The sequence below is a fragment of the Silurus meridionalis genome, chromosome 23 (assembly GCF_014805685.1).
Source record: "Silurus meridionalis isolate SWU-2019-XX chromosome 23, ASM1480568v1, whole genome shotgun sequence".
Taxonomy (NCBI): Eukaryota; Metazoa; Chordata; class Actinopteri; order Siluriformes; family Siluridae; genus Silurus; species Silurus meridionalis.
Window position 1 is genome coordinate 8,368,956 of NC_060906.1, and position 14,273 is coordinate 8,383,228.

The 14,273-nt window shown below is 41.1% G+C and overlaps 1 protein-coding gene across 4 annotated transcripts in view; it reads right to left on the minus strand.

Moving 5' to 3' along the window:
* palld (palladin, cytoskeletal associated protein) overlaps positions 1 to 14,273 on the minus strand; it is a 104,214-nt gene that overhangs the window by 6,964 nt on the left and 82,977 nt on the right. For 2 of the 4 annotated variants that reach the window (XM_046836013.1, XM_046836015.1), the window contains 8 exons: positions 10,093 to 10,776; positions 6,972 to 7,107; positions 6,036 to 6,137; positions 4,633 to 4,671; positions 3,804 to 4,025; positions 2,241 to 2,390; positions 1,504 to 1,592; positions 648 to 780 (listed from right to left, as the gene is read on the minus strand). In XM_046836013.1, coding sequence (XP_046691969.1) covers positions 648 to 780; positions 1,504 to 1,592; positions 2,241 to 2,390; positions 3,804 to 4,025; positions 4,633 to 4,671; positions 6,036 to 6,137; positions 6,972 to 7,107; positions 10,093 to 10,776 — 1,555 coding nt within the window. Of the gene's footprint in view, positions 1 to 647; positions 781 to 1,503; positions 1,593 to 2,240; positions 2,391 to 3,803; positions 4,026 to 4,632; positions 4,672 to 6,035; positions 6,138 to 6,971; positions 7,108 to 10,092; positions 10,780 to 14,273 lie in introns of all 4 variants that reach the window. The other 2 variants (XM_046836012.1, XM_046836014.1) reach the window with 2 other exon arrangements.

A 14,273-nucleotide genomic window follows, 5' to 3' on the forward strand; every position in this document is an offset into this window, starting at 1 on the left:
GGATTTATCCCTCTCTGTACTCCCTGCACTGAGGGACGTTTTTGGCTTGAAAAAATCGGAGCTGCGGAGTGGCAGGAAACAAATCGGCGAGAAATAAATACCAGCAGCCGCTCTGCATGCAAGTATGGTACTTCTAATTACAGGCCTTTTTTTTAATAGCATGTGGAACAGTGGCTTCAGTGGAATTATGTGAAGTAGCTGTGCAGCAGGGTGCAAAAAGAGAGAAGAGGAGAAACTGTTCAGATGGAAGACTCAGGACAGACTGTAATGTAAGGGAGCGATTACTTTGGGTTAAAGGGTTAACACACAAATAATGAAGTAAAAATGCACAAGGGAATATTTTCCAGCGTCCTCCTCTTTCACTGGAAGCCATTTGTCATTTGAGAGGTGCTGAATCATCAAGCCTCGGATTTTTTTTTTCCCAACTCCAGTGTGGAATGCATAGGGAGGAAACATTTTATAGATACTGGAGACTCACACAAACACACACACTACTATTTTTTGGATAACACAAAAATACGGCTGAAACGGCTTCTACAACGATTCCACTTAAGTATCTGTTTTAGGAAAACAAAACAAAACAAAAACTTGCATGTAATCTGACAGCTCTCTCAGCATGTCTCTGGTATTTAGTCTTTAAGCCTCACCTTACAGTCCATGCGGCAGAGTCTCCCCTCCTGGACGATTAGATCACCTGGGGCCTGCAGGAAATGGGGACGGAAGTGGCGCTCCTGAATGTTCTCGTTCTCCTCGCCTCCATCTCTGGATCTGGAACGGGCCCTGTCAGGGAAAAAGAAAGGCGAATAGTGGATGAAGTAACACTAGCAGTCTGTGATACATCTGCTAGAGAAGCTGCATCAGCTGGTAATCTAATAGAAGTATGCAAAAATACTATTTAATATCGGAAACATTTATATGATAGTACTGCTTCTTTACACAATACAATACAATACGATGCAATGGAAAAAATAATTGCAATTCAATTAAATGTCCTGTTCAGTCTCCAGGAAGACACAGCTCTACCTCTGCCATGTTAATCTGTATTCTATGTGACTCTCAGGACACGCCTCGGTCTCAGTAGTGTTGTGATATGTCGTGTTCACGTAGCAGCGGCTACATCATATATTATAAAATATTTTAAGATATTAAATATCAATCACAAATTATTGGTCACGCTCTAAATAATAAAAGTATAGCGCACCTACTAATAATTATATAGAAATAGTTTTTTACTGATGTAAACAATGCATTGCAATGCAAATGGCAACCGAGTGGTAAACTGAGTCCAGCTTGTTGGACAACACGCAGGTGTCTTTAAAAATGGACACACCCTGTGTATAATCACATAATGCCGAGGTAAAGCCAGAAGGGGACAGACATCAAACAGAAATGACTCATGAGCTCAACTTTTGTACAATTACAGCACAGGAAATCAAAAGGCTGGAGTTGCAGGTCAGATGGCGGATATGGGGAATGAGTAATGTAATGGTGGAGCTTGTTTACCTGCGGATGTGGCCAGGTATAGCGCGCTGGCTTCGCCCCCTCTGGTTCACTGCCTGTACCATCATCCTTCCGGTGCAGCTCACCCTGCCCTGAGAGGAGCCAAAATAGGGAGCAGATTATTCATCATATACAGGTAGTCCTCTACTTACGATGGAGATTCTTTACGAGGACCCAATCGAAATTGAAAAATATATAATATAAATATGAACTGAAGCAGATGATTTCACCGCTTCCATTCGCTTCTTGTCCTTTATAATTGTCAATATCGTTGAGGTGATAGCTGGGTTTCACGTGCTATGACTGTGACAGTCTTTTCTGCTTCATGCTGATTTATTATTTTCATTTTCTGCTCTAAACTGATTGCTTTCCTCTTCTTTTTTCATTATAAACAGGAGACATACTTGGGTGCTTGGAAGACCTGCTTGTATCACAAAAATTGCTGTTTGAAACCGTTTGAAACAGAAAAAAATACATATTGAGACTTTACTCCGTTGACCGCTAGCGAGAGTGGGGAATCTTACAGGGCGAGAGATATGTTCATCCCAGCTGCACATACAGCGTATAGTACATCGTTCACTGCTTCCTGTTGTGCAAAAGTTTTAATATTTTTACAATTGTGTCGTATCGCTATCGTCATTGTAAAATCGAAAAATCCGGTCGAACCATCGTAACTCGGGGATCATCTTTTTATAAATATACAGTACATATATATATAAAAATTCAGCTTGCGGATGTACCCCAGGATTTCCAGCCATGATGGTGTAGTTGCCGTCGTCATCCAGAGAAGCGGCGGCCGTGTGTAGAAAGCATGTCCCGTCTGGATCTCGACTGATGCGGTAGTGCTCGCTCCGTTTTGAGATCTGTTTTCCATCTTTAAACCAGTACACCTAAACAAACATAAATCCATTTAACATGTAAACATATGTCAATAAGTAACATTTGCACAAACACACTCTATATAAACAAAGGTTTGCGGACACCTGACCGTAAGATTGGAATGTGCTTTCTGAACATCCCATTCCACATTTACCGTAATTTCCGGACTATAAAGCGCACCCTTATATAAGCCGAATTTGACAAAGATTTTTATGTATAACATAAATAATCTGCACCTGTCTATAAGCTGCAGGTGTCTACACTGAAACTAATGAACTTTACACAGGCTTTAACGAAATACACTAAATGCAATATGTTGCGCTTCTATTAGGAGCATAGCGGTATTTTGGGAATAGCATGTCACTGCATTCTTCCGGTATTACTGCGTGTGTGCGTGTGAGACTGAGGATTATGTCCTTATTATTTTCTGATGCTCATTTCTAAGTTACTTTGACTAACCCATAACGCTGTTGCCAAGAAAAATAAAAAAGCAAGAGTTTTGGAAACCTGTCTGTGCTTATATGATTTCTGTTGCAACTGGAGTTTTAGTGAGCTCTCCCTTCACCCAGACTCAACGCGTTACAACGGCTTGTATCTAAACAGTAGCCGACCAAGTAAGTGTTCACTGTTCACTGTCTTCCTCCTTCCTTTCACAACTACAGTGGTACCTTGACCTACGAGTGCATTAATGTACGAGTTTTGCGAGGAACGAGCGGTCACTCGGTCGATTTTTTTGCTTTGTTACGCGAGCAAAAAATTGAGGTACAAGCTCGAGACGCTGCTGCTAGATGGTGAAGCGAAGCCAGAAAGCGAAAATTGTGATGAAAATTAAGATAAGCAAAGAAGAAAAAGTAAAAAATGTTAAGTTTAGGGATACGTTGTGTACAGGAGTGATAGTAAAAAAAAACAAAAAACGTTGCGGCTTATAGTCCGAAAAATACGGTAGTTCTCATTTGCTGTTCTTATTACCTCCACTATTCTGAGAAGATGCTCCACTAAATTTCTTTTTAAGATTATTTCAGCCACAAGAGTGTTAGTAAAGTCAGGTAATGGTGTAGGTGAGGAGGCCAGTGTACCAGTCAGTGTACCCTATATATATATATATATATATATATATATATATATATATATATATATATATATATATATATATATATATATATATATATACACACCCCAAATATACATATGGCTGAAAGAGTCAGGAATCCCGGCAACAGCAGAGAAACATAAACTTTAATAATAATTTATAATAATAATAAAAACTGCCACCACTAATCCCTGTAACTGTCTCATTTCATTATCCCTTTTTTCTTTAGATTTTTTTTATCTCTCTCTCTCTCTCTTTCTCTCACAAATTGTTTTCTCATACCACATGCACTCTCAGAATAAGAATCGATCAACCAACAATTTCGACCTCTGACCTTAGGGTTAGGGTCCCCGATGACCTTGCAGCTGAAAGTGACAGGCATGCCCTCGAACACTTTGAAGTGTTTGAGTTTTTGGTCGAAGTACGGTGCCACACAGTTTTCCAGAGGGTCGTCGCCATGCTGGACATCATCGTCACTCTCTTCCACCGGGGAGCGCTCCAACCGGAACTCGATCTCGCTGATAAGCCGCTGCTCGAAGCTCGAAACCTTGTACTCCTGAGACCGAGAAGAGAAAAGGCGGGAACGATCGGTTAGAAGAAAAAAGATCTGCTGGGCACTAGAGTTTAACAAGCACCACAGAGTGTGAGGCGAAATAGGTGTGAGGTTACAAAGTAGAAAAGTGTGACAACCAGAAATATGTGATGAAATGTGGATTGAAGTGCGTGCTCACACTCACACACACATTTTGTAGTATCTATCATTCATCCATCCTCTCTCAGATACACAGTGCACAGTTGTGCACACAGATGTAATAAGCATTTAGTGAACATTAGGTTTAAATAATATAAGGACCATTCCAGGAAAAGAAAACCGTGTTCATCTTTTATAGAGTATCAAAGCTGAACCCACACACATGCTCCGATTCTTTCTTTCAGCCCGACTGCAGTCATTAAGATTCCCCAGATCATATCGCAAACACAAAAGATTGCAGAAGGTAATAATAAAGAAGGTTGGATCATGGACAGCTCAGACCATTGGCTTTGATTGGTGAGACAAAAACAAACAAAAACGTGTGAACACAGCCAACATACTTTCAAACCAAAGCAAAATGTAAAGTGAAGGAGAGAAAGACTGAAAGTAGAGCAAAGTAGGTTTGGGAAACCTTTAGAGGGACAAACTCTGAATCAGTCGAGCTGCTTTCCTGTAGAAAGATCAGAGAACAGGCAGTAGCTTTGTGAGGACTTCACATCCTGTGCTCAGACTGTATAATATACTGCTGGTATGGTTGTATTATAAAGGTGCATTATGCATGCTTGTGTGTATTAGAGCAGCAGTCCCCAACCTTTTTTGCACCACGGACCGGTTTAATGTCAGACAATATTTTCACGGACCGGCCTTTAAGGTGTGGCGGATAAATACAACAAAATAAAATAATACGACCGACACAAAAACTGGTATTCTCTAAATATAATAATAAACATAAATCCATTGTGTTGTTGTTTGTTCGTTTTGCTAGCTTTAGGTTTTAATTTAGCGGTAATGTATTATGTGTTAGTGGCCGGAGCAGCCCCTTTAAGAAGGTAGCGGATGGAGGTAAGACATGTGACCGAGGCATCATGACATGCGTCAAGAGTGAGTCATAGACAGATGTGGCAGAGAATCCAGTAATTTTCCAAAATAAAACATTGTTCAGAATCAGATAATAAATAAAATGGAAATAATGTAAGTTATGTATTCTTTCTGTGCGGCCCGATACCAATTGACCAATGAAACGGTGCTGGTCTGTGGGTTGAGGTTGGGGACCACTGTATTAGATGGCCTGGGAACAAAAATGCTAAATACATTACCTGACAAAGTAGCCATTCGCATGATTAAACATGCAATAATCAGATTTCCCAGTTGGTTGATTATTAGTACATATTACGAGTCATGTGACTTTACCGGACAACATTTCCGCATCACATGGATAGAGAACTTTTAACACGCCCACCCCGATCCCACCTCCTGTAATGAACATGAACACTTTTTGGGCCAGAAAATGAATAAACAGAACCCGTATAGGAAGAATGCCATTACTGTAGTTTTCATAGGAAAGAAATGTTTTGCGGCCACAATGATACACCTCACCTTTGATCAGAGAATAATTTTAACATTACAAGACATTACTCAAAAGCATACACTCCTTTGCTCATAATATTTCTCACTCTCCAGTGTTTGTAAAGTTTGAAATGATTTATATTCGTGCTCTTGGTATCACCCAGATGAGGACGGGTTCCCCTAAGAGTCTGGCTCCTCTCAAGGTTTCTTCCTCATACCATCTAAGGGAGTTTTTCCTTACCGCGGTGTCACGGGCTTGTTTATCGGTGATAAATACGCCAATTTAAATAGAAGTAAACTCTGTTCTATGATTCTTAGAAGTCCATTTTTAAAAGCCCTATACAATTGCAATCTAATTGAATTGAATGTATTGTTCCTCAAAAATAAACAAACGTATAGACACTGAGGTCTTCACGTGTGTCTTTGTGTATGTGAGTGGAAATATAGGATATGATTGAGTGTGTGTACCTGTGTAACAGCCTCCTCCTCTGTTTGCTGTGTGCTAAACACTGTGGCTGCGTTGTCAGCCCCCAGGAGCCTGCGAGCCATCTTCTCTTCATAGGTTAACTTCTGAAAGCAAGCACGATTACTCGATGAGAGCCGTGATTAGTGTGTCAGAGACACAAACATGCAATCTTGTCGTTTAGAAGCGTTTCCTGCAGAACATTAGAGATCAGTGCTGGTGCTGTTACATTTGGGTGCTAAACATTATGTGGAATGGACCCTACATTTGTAATACAGAGAAACTTCTGTTGATCTTAACTATTTGTTTTTTTCTTTGTGAAAAAAAATACATCCGATCCACAATCAGATGTATTTTTTAATCTGTAATATATCAACAATCCCCATACGAATGCGGTTTCCAAATTTAGTTCAACGTTTTTCCTTTAATCTTGAATCTTTTAGATTTATCTCTTAGATGAATCAGTATGCAGACTCATACGCAGCTAGAGCTTGAACCTCCCTGACCAAAAAAAGAATCGAATAAAACGCCTCCTCAGCAGAATTCCTGCTCAGAATTTCAGTGTGGTCTGGACTCAGAATTCGTCTGAATTGACGTCAAAACATGTTTGCTTACAGCATCAACAGTAGTGGTTCTTCTTACGGTGAAATAACTCGTACTGTAAATATAATTATTTGCTTTGCTAAATCTCTATGACTAAAGTGTTTGCTAATAAAATATCACAGTTTTATATACATATTTATTTAAGTACATGTAAGTACATTTCAAGTCAAGACCTTTTCAAGTGTTCAAACTACTGTTTGTGATAATCGTGCACACGGTACGGATGCAAACGAGTTTTTCAGTATTATTTCTTTCTGTCACCTTTATTAAGGTTAAAATGCGGTCCAGAGATTACCAATTGATTTAACAGCAAGCCATATTCACAGCCACATACAGACCTGCTGGCCGTTGCTGACACGTTCCTCTTTAAAACGCAGCTTCCTCTCCAGGTCTTGAATGACGGCATCTTTCGTGTCCTGGATCTCGGAGTCACTTACGATCCGTGGTGTGCCGCGAGTCTTGCGAGGGAACCCTCTGTTTGACAGCGATACAGGACGAAGAAAAAAAATAATACATATGAACAGGTATTATAATATACTAATATAATGATCCTTATTTTATATAGCAAGTTTAAAACTTATATCTCAAAGCGTTTTAAAAGCATAAGAACAGGAAATAAAAATACAATTTTAAAGATGCAGCATAAGTCAGCTATGTTCATGCACTCCCAAGTTACCAGTTAGCGGTTTGGTTATCTAATGTATCTTAATATTATACCATATGCCATATTTCAGTTACACTCTCCATATTAGAAAAGCTGAATGGATTTCGACTGAATGCATTCCTGTAGGAGAGAAATTATATTTCAATGTCGGTGTCACCAATCTTAATCCAACTGGCTGTTTTCAAAATGCATCCATCATGCAGAAAAGCTCTTCAGACTGCCCTAGTGTCACAGACATGTGAGATTTCATAAGGAGATGTAAAAACGTGAAAAGCTTCCTGTCTGGAGCGAGACAATCTTTGCAAACATCTGTTCTCCTTTAAAAAAAAAAAGAAAAAATCTCTTCCAGCTCTCACAGAAATCGTAGCTCAAACTCAGGAGACAAGGTTGAGAATAAGAGGTACTGGGAGCCCCGCCCCCTGCTCGATGGATGCCCAGCCCCCTGCCTGCTGGCCAGGTGGGAAATCACATCAGCGGATCGCTGGCTAAATATTGGCATGTCTATTATATGCGCTTCTTTACAAAAACACGTACAAAGACTTGCAAAAAATACACTTGTGGACAGAAGTGAGCCTTTATCTAGAAGTTGAAAACCACATATTTAAAAAAAAACATTTTTATCAATGTGAGCGTGTGCTGAAATTCAATCGTCCTCTTTCGGATTTTCGAACCCCAGAGATCAGGCCAAGTGTGTGTGGGAGAAGAGAAACGAGTGAGAGATGGGGATATGATAAAAGGCAATTGAAAGAACACTGTAAAAGGAACGATTTGTTTTTTTTTTTAAGTGCAGTTTATGGTTTTGGTACGCTTTATATCACCAGGAATAAAAGTTTAAGATCTCCGATTGAAACCTAAGCACCAAGAGCGCTTATCTCTACTATAAGATAAGAGAAAGGTTACCAAGCTATCAAGGTTTTTTTTTTTGTGAGTATACACTGTGGGCATGGTGGCGCATGGGGTAATGAAGCTCCCTGGTTTAATCCTGAGTTCAGTTCAGTAAATATCCTCTGTCCTCTGGGTTCTTCAAAGTTCCCAAAAGTGTGTAAAGGTGTTTCAATGTGTGGTCATGGTCCCTTGTGACAAAGTGGCACCAAGATGTTCGTAGTGATCCCGGGATACACCTCGGATCCACAATGATCCTTACTAAAAGTGAGTGAACAGTGTGTGCATACAATGTCTCATTATGACCTGTCTCTGTCTCTCTGTCCTTGACGTTTGTCATTCTCTGCAGTCTCGTTCCCGAGAAGTGATTTATATTTCGAAGGCATAAACACACATTGTGATAAAGCCCTTTGTTTTGCCTCGGAACACACACACACGCTTGCACACAGCGTGCACATAAACATTCCCTCCTGTCTCTAAAAAGCTCCTTCCATCTCTATAAACATGCTTTATAAGAATGTAAACACAATCTTCTATCCAGGAGCCGCTGTGCAGCTGCAGGAGTCCAGGGCTACGTTCCAAATTACAATTCCTACACAGCGCTCTACTGCACGCCATTTTTTACATTTACATTTACGGAATTGGGCAAACGCCCTTATTCACAGCGACTTACAGTGCAACCCGGAAAGTATTCACTGAGATTAACTTTTCCACATTTTTATGTTACAGCCTAATTCCAAAAGTATCGGTAGGAGAATGCTGAGGATGGAGCTGCCAGGAAGGAGGAAAAGAGGAAGACCCAGGAGCGGGTTTATGGATGTGGTGAACGAAGACATGCAGGTAGTTAATTTGAAAGAGGCAGATGTAGAGGTCAGAGTAGTATGAAGACGGATGATCCAGTCCTCATTAAAAGGCATATGACAGCCACCTGGATTTTCCTGAAATGCACCTGAAGGACCCTCAGACCATGAGAAACAAACATTAAACTCTTAGGCCTGAATGCCAAGCGTCATGTCTGGAGGAAACCAGGCATCGCTCATCACCTGGCCAATACTATCCCTACAGTGAAGCATGGTGGTGGCAGCGTCATGCTGTGGGGATGTTTTTCAGCAACAGGAACTGGAAGACTAGTCAAGATTGATTAAAAGATGAATGCAGCAATGTACAGAGACCTCCTTGATGAAAACCTGCTCCAGAGCGCTCTGTACCTCAGACTGGGGTGACGGTTCATCTTCCAACAGTACAACGACCCTAAGCACACAGCCAAGACAACAAAGGAGTGGCTATGGGACGACTGTGAATGTCCTCGAGTGACCCAGTCAACCCAGACTTGAACCTGATTGAACATCTCTGGAGAGATCTGAAAAGGGCTGTACACCGAGGTCCCCATCCAACCTGATGGAGCTTAAGAGATTCTGCAAAGAGGAATGGGAGGGACTGCCCAAAAATAGGTGTCATGCTTGTAGCATCAAACTCAAAAAGAGGCTGTAATTAGTGCCAAAGGTGCTTCAACAAAGTATTGAGCAAAGGCTGTGAATACCTATGTATCAGTAATTTCTTTCTTTTATTTATTTTTTTTATGGGGTATTGTTCATAGAATTTAGAGGAAATTGGTGAATTTAATCCATTTTAGAATGAGACCAACAACAAAATGTTGGAAAAAGTGAAGCGCTGTGAATACTTTCCGGATGCACTGTACGATTATCTCATGCATACAATTATGCAGCTATTGGGTTAAGGGCCTTGCTCAAGGGCCCAGGAGTGGCAGCTTGATGTGGCTGGGATTCAAACTCAATTCAAATCCACAATCCAATGCTTTAGCCACCAAGCTACCAGTAGTTGAGGAACATTAAAGGCATGTGTTTAGCAGAAATAATAATAATAGATAATAGAGGATCATCACAGGTACTTACACTGTGCCGTTTCCTTTGGGCAGCCCCAGCGCATTAACAGGTGGTGCAGGGGGTGTGGCTGGCAGCACAGACACCAAGAACCCAGCTGGTGAGTGAGGCTTGGATGTGAACGGGGATGAGCTGTCAGAGCGGGTGGGACTTGTGGAGACTGGCGGAGGTGGTGGAGGTGGCGGTGGGGGAAAGTCCTGAGGTGGGCCACAGGGAGAGGTGACCGTGCTCGAGCTGAGGAAGGGTGGAGGAGGAGGAGGGAATGAAGGAGAGCCCGGTGACGCCATGCTGCCGACTTTAGGCGATGACTGGAAAGGTGGCAGAGTGACGCGACCAAACGGCTTGTGGGAAGCGGAGGGCGAGAGTGGTGACGCCAGACTGGAACCTGAGGAGGTGGACGACTGGGTAGAGTAGTTAACCGACCCAACGCTGGGGCTAGTGGGAGATTGGGCAGCAATGAACTGCTTGGGCCGAGCATAGTTGAACGTGCTCGTCTGCATGGTGCCGCACTCCAACTCCTGGAAGGAGGGAGGAGGTGGAAGAGGTGGAGATGGCGGTGGGGCGTCCTGGGGAGGCTGCTGTGGCGGAAGAGCTGGGGCTTTTTGTTCAGGCTGTTGCTGGATTTGCTGCCACTTTGCCGCTTCCTGCTGCTCAAGGAGGACCTGATCGTGGAGCTGCTTTAGCTGTTCTGCGTTCCTGCCGAAAGAAAAAGAAAAGAAACTGTAGATCAGTTGATGCTCACCCAAAGAAGCAAGTTGATATGAGCGCTATTTACATCCGCCATTCAAAAAATATAATTGTCCAGAAAGGCCTTATTCCCAACACAATATATTTGGCACTAGGGAGTCTTGAATGCACTTGAATCACTGAAACCCGACAAACCAGACTGATGATAGCTTTTTGGGAAACACCTGCTGTATAAAAAAATTGCTCAAAATGATCTATTATGTTATGTTTACACATGAGGTGACACTACTAGTATGACTAATTTCTCAGTAGGTGTTGCAACTAGCGTTCCACTTTTGACCAAATGTGATAACCTCTCAATTTAATTTTTTATTTGAGGCTGTAATTATTCATGTCATTAAAAATCTGTGCTCTTTTTCTTTTTCTTTTAGCTGCTCCTTTTAAGGGATGCCTCAGCGGACCATCCGTCAACATCCGCCTCTTTCAAACCGACCCCCAGCATGTCTTCCATTACCACATCCATTAACCTCCTACTTAGCCTTCCTCTTTTCCTCCTGCCTGGCGACTCTATCCTTAGCATTCTTCTACCGCTTCATATACCCCATGTCACTCCTCTGCACATGACCAAACCATCTCAATTACCTTGTTTTCAACACGACCTACCTGGACATTCCTTCTAAAAAACTCGTTTCTAATCCTGTTCATCCTCGTCACTCCTGATAAAAATCTCAGAATGTTCAACTCTAGCTCCGCCTCCTGTCTTTTTGTCAATGCCACTGTCTCAAAACCATGAAACATTGCAGGTCTCGCACCATCTTAGAAACTTTCCCTTTCACTCTAGAAAGCCAGATACTCTTCTATCACAGTCATCAAAGTGTATGCTATTAGATCTAATCTATCAGGGCTGTAAACAGCCCAGTACAGGAAATTCCCAATTTACCATGAAGATGTATTATCGTAACTTGAAATCGTACATTGAGACATGGCCTAGCCCACCCATAAATCTTAACCAATTATAGTATACTACCCCATACTGATCAACAATCTTTAACAATGTAATGCGTGACAGTACATAATTTATCAAAACAGAGCATTTCAAAGCTGCTACGTTTGCCTGCCTTTGTAAGATTTAAGGCTTCTTCTTCTTTTGGCTGCTCCCATTAGAGGTCGCCACAGCGGCGCCTCTTTCAAACCAACTACCTTTCACCCAATATGCCTTCCTCACCACATCCATTAACCTTCTCCTTGGCCTTTCTCTTTTCCTCCTTCCTGGTGGCTCTATCCTCAGCATTCATCCACCGATATACCCCATGTCCCTCCTCTGCACATGTCCGAACCATCTCAATCGGGCCTCTCTTACTTTGTCCCCAAAACGTCCTACATGCACTGTCCCCCTAATTAACTTGTTTTCTTATTCTATCTTCGTCACTCCCAATAGAAATCTCTACATCTTCAGCTCTGCTTCCTCCAGCTCCACCTCCTGTCTTTCTCTAAACCATACAACATAGCAGGTCTCACCACCTATAAACTTTCCTTTTCACTCTTGCAGATACCCTTTTATCACAAATCACTACTGCTATCACTCTTCTCCACCCACTCCACCCTGCCTGCACTCTTTTCTTCACTTCTCTAACACACTCTCCATTACTTTGCACTGCCCTCCCTCTCATTCACACATGTACTCTGTCTTACTCCTACTGACTTTCATTCCCCTTCTCTCCAACGTGTACCTTCACCTCTCCAAGCTCTTCTCAACCTGCTCCCTACTCTCCCCACAAATCACAAAATCATTCTCAAACATCATAGTCCACAAAGACTCCTATCTGACCTCGTCCGTCAACTTGTCCATCACCACTGCAAACAGGAGAGGGCTCAAAGCCGATCCTTGATACAGTCCAACCTCCAGCTTAAACCAGTCTGTCGTTCCTACTGCACACTTCACTGCTGTCACACTGTACTTCTCTGACACACCTGACTTCATCATACAATACCAATCGTAAGATCTAATTTAAGCCTTTGTAACTTGGGGACCATCTGTACTTAACTCAGCGTGTTATTTCATTGGCTGGCCCAATTTACATTTATGGCATTTGGCAAACACTGTTATCAGATTGATACATACAATGATCTCAATTTCTGGCAACTGGGTTAGCAGCTTGATGGGGCTGTTATAAGTCCAATGATTTAATCCCTGAGCTACTAGTAATACAATGAGAAGACATTTGGCCAAATGAGTCTTGCTTGGTTCTACTTGTGAAACTCTTCCATAAACTGTATTACTGAGTGTAAAAGTGACGAGTCATGTTGCCTGTAAAATATGAGTGTGTAATCTGTGCACCTTTTGCACACGCTCATAGCATTCCTAATCCTCTGCCTACACTTCAAATACATGCCACTAACTCTGCCACAGCATTAAACTAATCTTACAACAATGTCCTGTAAGTACCGCTGAGATGAACCGGAGCTGCTCTATAATCAGTTTCCTTTTCTACTTTAACATTATGGAAATGTTAAGTGTTGTGTGAAGCAAAAGAAAAAAAAATGAGAGTAAGACCATAAATATTGTTCAGACATTCTAAAGATGTTTTTAGTGTGATGGTGGGGCCACACACTCTGTTCTGGGAATAACATCAGCATTTTCAGGCTGTGCAAAAAGCTCTGGGGCGTAAACACAAAATGGCTCTCCCTCTTGGAACTGATGGGCCGTCAAGATGTGGGTCATAAAGTTGCAAAGGCAGAATAGAGCATATGCTCAGGGTTTTTCAGTCAAGTCAAGTCAGGGATTTTCTCATATTTTAGTCAAAAAATATTAAAAATAGATTATAGTACACCAGAGGTTTCACACACATTTGTAGATATTCCATCACTTAACACCAAGAACCAAAGATTTAAAAAGTAGCTTTCAGAAATGTTAAATTCAAATACATTCAACATTTCTGAAAGCTACTTTTTAGAAGTACTTTAGAAGTATTTCTAAGCAATTCGAAGTATTTCAATTTGATTTTGATCAATAAATTAGCGGTTTATCGATCAAAATAAAATTGAAATACTACAATTAAATTAATAAAATTGCAAATAACACAATTTGCCTTCCTATATGATTACAATACTACTACAAAGCAGTTAACATTACTGTAAAAAAAACCAACATAAGTAATACTGATGGGGAAAAAAAACGCAAACAAAAACAATGGCTCAATCCACTATACTGTAAGTTTCTGATTGTTTCCGAAAATATCTATTTAGCTGATAGTCAAATGGTTTACAGTAGATGTTTAACATTTAACTAAATAATTAAATTAAATAGTATAAATTGCTACAATTGCTTGTCATTATTGTTTGTTATTTTTGATTAGCTGATGCTATTAAAGTTGTCTCAATAAGGCCTGAGGTTAACTGCCATTGTAAATATAATTCGAGATCTTTCTATACAAGTTAAGCCAATTGAATTCATCTGTCCGGTCAATTTATTTTGAGCTACAAAGAAGACGAATGTAGGGGGAAAA